The 7,757-nt window shown below is 44.2% G+C and overlaps 1 protein-coding gene across 2 annotated transcripts in view; it reads left to right on the top strand.

The window, feature by feature from the left end:
- The first annotated feature begins 7,211 nt into the window (after window positions 1-7,211).
- The window catches only part of LOC106590043 (zinc finger E-box-binding homeobox 1), an 86,444-nt gene continuing 85,898 nt past the window's right edge, over window positions 7,212-7,757 (top strand). For both annotated transcript variants that reach the window (XM_014180546.2, XM_014180545.2), the window contains exon 1: window positions 7,212-7,362. In XM_014180546.2, the coding sequence (XP_014036021.2) occupies window positions 7,305-7,362 (58 nt within the window). In that variant the 5' untranslated portion in view covers window positions 7,212-7,304. The remainder of the gene's footprint in view (window positions 7,363-7,757) is intronic.

The raw sequence follows: 7,757 nt of genomic DNA, 5'->3' as shown, positions 1-7,757 counted from the left end.
TAACATTATTTTCTACTTAATTCTACTTAATCAGGTAAAATCTACAGAAGGAGCCCAAATATGTGCTGTGATTGATTGATTTTGACGATATTAGTGAAGTCTTGAAAATGAGTTTGTCTTGCCTATTATTGGTAATGGATCTCTCTATTATTATCAATAACCATCTTTGCCCCACCCGGGCAGCTGGGGGTGTGCAGTACACTCTCCTCTAGTTTGTTGTCATCTATCACTGCAACTCTGAGTCTGGTGTGGTGATGTAAGGGATGTGTGGAGGAAGGCCTGGGCCTCACATTTAGCTGTGCTCTCCTGGGAGAGATTAGCCTGTTTAGGCTCTGGTGTCTCTCTCTCTATCACTGCCACACTTTGACTGCTCACTGCTGCTGGCCTCTCTTTGTTTGGAACCAATGGTGTGTTATTCTATTCTCTCTCTGCTCTCTTTTAGTGCTTTCTGTTTCTCTCTTCTTTGCCCTCTATTCCTCTGCTCTTGCTTTCCTTCTTATCACACATCCCCATTTGTCACTGTCTCAACCTGAACTGTTTCTATTTTCCGCTCACTCCCTCCCTCTGTTATCTTGAAGTGTGCCAACACTACCCCTTTCTCTCTCTCTCTCTCTCTCTCTCTCTCTCTCTCTCTCTCTCTCTTTCTCTCTTTCTCTCTTTCTCTCTCTCTCTGATGGCTTGGTGGGGTCCAGGCCCAGACTGGGCCCCTCTCTGCAACCCAATCCCACACCAGGTCTCTTGTTCTGCTCCAGAGCCCTCTACTACAGATCTATCCCAAAATGGCACCCTATTGCCTATATAGTGCACTACTTTTGTCCAGGGCCTTGGTCAAAAGTAGTGCACTATATAGAAAATAGAGTGCAGAGCCCTCCTCCACAGATCCCCAGGCCCACCGGCAGGCTGCTAGCTAGGTTCCTGCTCTGGCTAGGCCGGTAGGAGCACCACACCACTGTTAGAATAAAACTCCTAAACAACCCCACCCATAAGAGGATCAATACTAATTTTAAGGGAGAAGCATGTAGTGGAGGAGGATGGCTTCTTATCCCCTCCTCCCCTCTCCCTCGACAGGAGCCATTGCAAGCAGCTCTAGTCACCCCTTCATTTCTCTCACTTCCTGGGATGGGGTTAGTTAGTTAAAGACAATATCCTCTTTTATTGCTGATGTCATTATTTCTGTGAATTGTGCTGCTTTAAGAACATCTGTAGTAGGTTATGCCGTGTTGGGAGGATGTTCGTGAATTTTAGATTCATGAAAATGCTGTATCTTTCAATATCTGTATTATTAGCTACAATATTGCTTTTGGTCCTTGGTGCCAATTTTTTCAATAAATGAAGTCAATGCATTGTAATTGACTTCTTTGAACAATCTTACTCTAGCTGTAGGGTCAACTTGAAGGGTGTATGTATATAATAGCATTACCATCAGTCTTCATCCCCCAGTATATGAATTTATCCTAATACTTCTGCCAAAGAAAATCAATTGAGCTGTTTTATTCGAGTTGCTTTTAAACACACCAGAGAGCACTCTCCCTCTCTTCAGACCGTTTCATTATTGGTAGTCATATTATTATTATTCTTTTTTTTCCACAGACGTTTCGTTTAAAAAATGACTTCACGCTAACAGTGGCATAATCCAAGGAAAATGGGAAAGATTTGAGAGAGTTTCCATTGGATAACAACCATCTCTTTTTCCAGTCAGTCGCCTTTGTATAGCATGAGCAGGGTATGAACAGGAACAGAACGTGGTTTAGCTAAACGCCTCATCATTGATCTTTGCTGATGTAGACTGTTTCTTGGCCTTTTTTCAGCCGAGATGGAGGGAGGGAGGGTGGAGCGTGGGTGAAACCGTTCCTCTCTCACCTCCCCCCATCCCCTATCCAACATGGCCTGGCGGTTTGACTACCGTGGGAAACAGAAACAGGTTAGGAGGGACTCATTGGGTATGTTAAGCTATTATTCCCTGTCAGGACAACCCAGGCCCCACCGCATGGCCGTCCACTGTGGACCGACCACCCTGCTGAATTATTCAGCCTGCAGTCCCATAAACAGTCAGTTTTTCTCTAGTTTTCTAATTAATGTATGCAGGTGAGAGGGGACTCTTCTAGAGGTGTTTGACCAAACAGTGAATGATATAGGTAACATGATAATAGATGTGTTGTTAGTTACAAGCTGAACAGGTAAAATATCTTTGCTGTAAAACAATCTGAGTGTAAAATCTGTCTTATGTTTAAAAGCTGAAATGTAGTTTTTTTACCTTTTGGCTCTTGGCTCAATTATACCAAGTAGACATAATGCCAAGCTTTCTCTCTCCACACAAAAGGAATGCCTCAAGTCTGTGTACAAGAAACCCTATAGTCTGTAGGTATAAGAATAGCTTGGTCAAACAGCAACAGTTGCTCCTGTGTGTGACCTATAATTGCCTGCCTATTATGGTACCTCAAGAAGAAGAATTTCATTTTGACCTTAGCAAGCAGGATTGTGCTCAATTCAGAATTGAATTGAGAATGCCTCATCAATTTCAATTCTTGAATTGAATTTAAGTGGTAAACAGGATACAGAATTGCCATTCGAATTTGAATTAAAGGAAATATAATTGAATTCAATTAAATTCAAATGTCTCTTCTATCCCCCTCTCCAGCGCTCGACATCAGTGGTCTAATAACCACCAGTCCTGGCACCATCATTACACACACCTGATCCCCATTATTATGCACACTTGGACCTCATCATCACCTTGATTACTCTCCCTTTATTTAGCCCTCAGTAGCCTCAGTCATCAGGCAGTATTGGTTTGGTCTCGTTTAGTACGCTTCTCCTGTTTTGTTTATCTGCCTTTTATTATTATTAAACTCACCTTCTACACCTGCTTCCTGACTCCCCGCGTATATGTTACAGAATACTGCCTCACAAATTATGGAAGCAGCAGAAGAGAAAGATATCTCCCAGACGGTCGGAGAACAGGGACACCTACCCCACCAACACCATGATTAGCTAGCGCAACTGGGTGCGGCTATGGGTGAGGTCCTCCGAATCCTCCACCCGAGAGGATTCGCCGCCAACTAGCGGAGGGCCTCCTACTACGAGTCGTCCCAGCAAGCCAGTCCCCCAACCTACCCAGCAATCTGCCCAGGGAGGCAATGCCTGACTGTACCCCCCGGACAAGTATGACGGGACGCCATCCAAATGCCGTGGCTTCCTACTCCAGTGCTCCCTCTATTTCGGCCGTCAGACGGGAGCCCCCATCACTGAGAGCTCCAAGGTGGCCACAGTAATTTCCCTGCTGACCGGGAGGGCGTTGGAGTGGGCTACAGTTGTCTGGGAGAGAGGAGAGGAAGAGCTGAGTTCCTACGAGAGGTTCATGGCTCTGTTCAGGGCGGTCTTCAATCATCCACCGGATGAGAGAGGGAGGTGAGCGACTATTCCAACTCCGGCGGGGTGCCCAGACCTCTGCTGTGTACACCCTCAATTTCCGGACCGTGGCAGCCTGCAGCGGATGGAATGAACCCTATTCCAAAGAGGACTGCGCAAGGAGGTCCATACAGAATTTGTGTGCCAGGACGACGACCTTTCCTTGGATGCGCTCATCGCAATGGCCATCCGCCTGGACAACCTTTTTCAAGAGCACTGGCACCTCCCTCACCTACCTGAGGCAGAGTCTGAACCCATGGAGGAGGGCCCACCTCTCCATGGCAGAGCGGCGTCACCAGAGACAGCTGGGGCTGTGTTCCTATCCGGGGCATCATAATCCGTCTCCCAGGGTAGGCGTGAGTATTCCATCATACTTTTTTCTGCCAAACCCTTCCTGGTTTCCATTTTACTGGCTGTCTGTCCCTCAGGTGTTGCCTCTACAGCTCTAGTGGACTCATCGGGAATTTCATCGACCAGGCCCTTGCCTCCTCCCTGAACATCACCTCGTACCCACTCTCCTCTCCTTTACCGGTCCAAGCCCTGGATAATCGACCATGGGGATCCGGCACAATCATGCACATCACTTATGTCAGTAACCTCTGGTAGCCGCTAGATGCAGTTGTAATAAACTTAGTGGTTTCTGTTGTCTTCTAACAAATGTAGCTCCATATTTTGAACAATAATATGACCACATCACTAAAAGATAAGACTCTCAGGAACATACAGTTTTCCTCTACTATTCCCACAAGCCGTTAGAACCAAGTGGACAAAACCAGGCACTAAATCAAACTGGGGGGAAAAGAACATCATCAACGATGAGGCTCTTTTATTACACAGAAGATTATACAACATTATTGCCTGATGATCTTCTGAACTTCCCAATACCTTTTTGATGCATTTCAGTCACTTAAAACCATACTGTCTTCAGATTGAAATACTGTCAAAAGTAATGTCAGACTGATTTGTAATAAACTGTCACAGCCCAAATTAAAAAAAAAGTTTATGGTGGATATCTAAAAATACAGCCCAACATTTGTATCACAACTAAAGTTGCATAAATTGGGGCGGCAGGTAGCCTAGTGGTTAGAGCATTGGGCCAGTAACCGAAAGGTTGCTGGATCGAATCCCCGAGCTGATAAGGTAAAAATGTCGTTCTGCCCCTGAAAAAGGCAGTTAATCCACTGTTACCCGGTAGACCGTCATTTGTAAATAAGAATTTGTTCTAAACTGACTTGCCTAGTTAAATAACATTTTAAGAAATACTCTAAATTAAGCATATACTGTAAGAGGACCTGTTTCTTTGTGAATCGCTCAATGCAGAATAGTGTGGGCATTCCCTCAAATGTATTTTATTCAGCTACAGTGCATTCGGAAAGTATTCAGACACCTTGTCCTTTTCCACATTTTGTTACGTTACGGCCTTATTCTAAAATGGATGTAATATTTTTTTTCTCTTATCAATCTACACACAATACCCAATAATGACAAAGCAAAAAATGTTTTTAGAATTTTTTACAAATTTAGAAACTCCCCAAGAAATACCGTATTTACATAAGTATTCAGACCCTTTGCTATGAGACTCGAAACTGAGCTCAGGTCCATCCTGTTTCCATTGATCATCCTTGAGATGTTTCTACAATGTGATTGGAGTCCACCTCTGGTAAAATTGATTGATTGGACATGAGTTGGAAAGGCACACATCTGTCTATATAAGGTCCCACAGTTGACAGTGCATGTCAGAGCAAAAACCAAGTAATGAGATCGAAGGAATTATCCGTAGAGCTCCGAGACAGGATTGTGTTGCCTGGCCACACTGAGCAATCGGGGGAGAAGAGGGAGGTGACCAAGAACCTGATGGTCACTCTAACAGTGCTCTAGAGTTCCTCTGTTGAGATGAGAGAACCTTCCAGAAGGAAAACCATCTCTGCAGCACTCCACCAATCAGGTCTTTATGGTAGAGTGGCGAGACGGAAGTCACTCCTCAGTAAAAGGCACATGAAAGCTTGCTTGGAATATGCTAAAAGGCACCTAAAGGACTCTCAGAAGTGGCTTCGGGACAAGTGTCTGAATGTCCTCTGGCCCAGCCAGAGCTCGGACTTGAACCTGATCTAACATCTCTGGAGAGACCTGAAAATAGCTGTGCAGCAACGCTCCCCATCCAACCTGACAGAGCTTGAGAGGATCTGCAGAGAAGAATGGGAGAAACTCCCCAAGTACAGGTGTGCCAAGCTTGTAGCGTCATACCCAAGAACACTTGAGGCTGTAATTGCTGCCAAAGGTGCTTCAACAAAATACTGAATAAAGGGTCTGAATACTTATGTAAAAGTGATATTTGAGTGGTTTTTTTCTTCATAAATTTGCAAAAATGTCAAAACCTGTTTTTGCTTTGTCATTATGTGTAGATTGATGAGGGGGAAAAACGATTTCATCCATTTTAGAATAAGTGGGTATATCAATGGGTCTGAATACTTTCCGAAGTCATACAGTAGGTGGGGTTTCGATTTTTTTTATTGGAAAAAAAATGGTGTCGCGGGCCCAAAAAGTTTGGGAACCCCTGCCCTATTCCCTATATAATGCACTACTTTTGACTAGAGAGGTCTGATTGGACACAGTTGGACCAACAGATTGTTTTGCCATGGCCCTGTCTTCCTCCTGTACGCTACACCTGGGTTCAAACACTATTCAACATTTTTCAAAATACTTTGAGCATTTGTTCTAGTCTGCCCATAGAGTGGAAGATGGGTGGGATTTGCAGTTTTGGAACTAGCCAGGCAAACTCAATCAAGCATAGATAAAGTAGTTGAGGTGATTTTGAATAGTATTTGAAACCAGGTGTGGGCCCCGTTGTCCCCAGCACTGCAGTGAACCCTGGTGCTACAGGAGAACAGCCAGGCCTTTTTTTAGGTAGGAGGCAGGAGGATTGAATCACCGCTGGGCTGGCTGGCTGGCTGGCTGGCTGGCGGTCTCATGACCCTCTCTCTTTCTCTCTCTCTCCCTCTCTGCAGTCTCGGAACAATCACATCGCATTCCTTCATCCTACACATGCCCTCTCTTCTCCGAGAGAGTAGGGTATGAGATTTGTGGAGAGAAAAGCTTGTTTAATGCATCATACATTTGATGGTGTCCTACGCAAATGTATTCCAATTTTGGTGAAAAACCTCAAACATTCTTCATTTATATTATTATTTTTGTTAATTTTTTACAATAATTCTATGTAAAAAAAAAATATATATATATATTTAAGACTTTTGCATTTAAAATGCACCATGTTATAGCCTTACTCAGTCCATGCAACCAAAAACAACACCCACTGAGGAGTGATATAACAGGTGCAAATAGCCATCTAAGCTCCACCACTACATGTACCAGCTGTGTCACTGTCATAATGAACCTAAATTAAAACATAGGCTCTACTAAGGATTTTTTTTAACCATAAGACTCACTAAAGTCTTGTTCAATTACTTTTAAGCTTCCATAATGACATGGCCCCAACCCTACCAGAAGAGTTTATATATATATATTATATTTTTTTTTCTATATAAGCATGTTGAAAAGTGCGATGATTTTGGGCAGAAAGAAAGCATGGAGTTGGAGTTTAGGCTTTTTGGTCCTATGGTTTGGGTCACTAGGGTCCTTAACCATAACCCTTACCCTAACCATAACCCGTACCTAACCTTAACCCTTACCTTAACCCTTTTAACTGTAAACTTCAATGGGATAGGGACGTCCCAAGGATTCCGGATACCATAGGACGCACCCTAGGGTTTGGGAGGTAGAAGGTAATGTCGTAAAGCAGAGTGTCGTAAACCAGGTGCAGGGAGGGGAGGTGAAGCGGGGGGAGTGGGGGAGAGAGAGGAGGTGACTCTCCAGCAGCATTTAGACACAGCGAAAGGATCATGGCGGATGGCCCCAGGTGTAAGCGCAGAAAGCAGGCAAATCCGAGGAGGAATAACGGTACGTAAAACTACTCCAATGTCCCTTCTTTTCGTATGGTGAAGTGGACTAGAATGTGTTCTATCGAATTCTCTATTCTCCGAAGACTTTAGTACCTCCCGAGTCCCGGTTTTAGTGGGTCAAAGTGCTGGAAAGTAGCAAGTAAGCGCACCATTATAGCCCTATGTGGCGTACCGTTATACCTGTCTCGCGACTCTCCCTCCGCCTAGCGGTTGAGTGCACCACCCTGGACCGTTATACGCACCTAATCCCGTCACTTCACTCGCTTTTGGCTTTTGTTTCCTGTTCAGTCCCTTTTCAATTCTATTTAAATTCACTTTTACATTTTTTTTTTTAGTTTTCAACTTGATAGCTTGTTTCACGGTCTCTCGCCTTTGGGTAGCTTTTTAAAACCT

This window comes from Salmo salar, chromosome ssa29, assembly GCF_905237065.1.
Source record: "Salmo salar chromosome ssa29, Ssal_v3.1, whole genome shotgun sequence".
Taxonomy (NCBI): Eukaryota; Metazoa; Chordata; class Actinopteri; order Salmoniformes; family Salmonidae; genus Salmo; species Salmo salar.
This window is presented reverse-complemented; position numbering and strand designations above follow the sequence as displayed.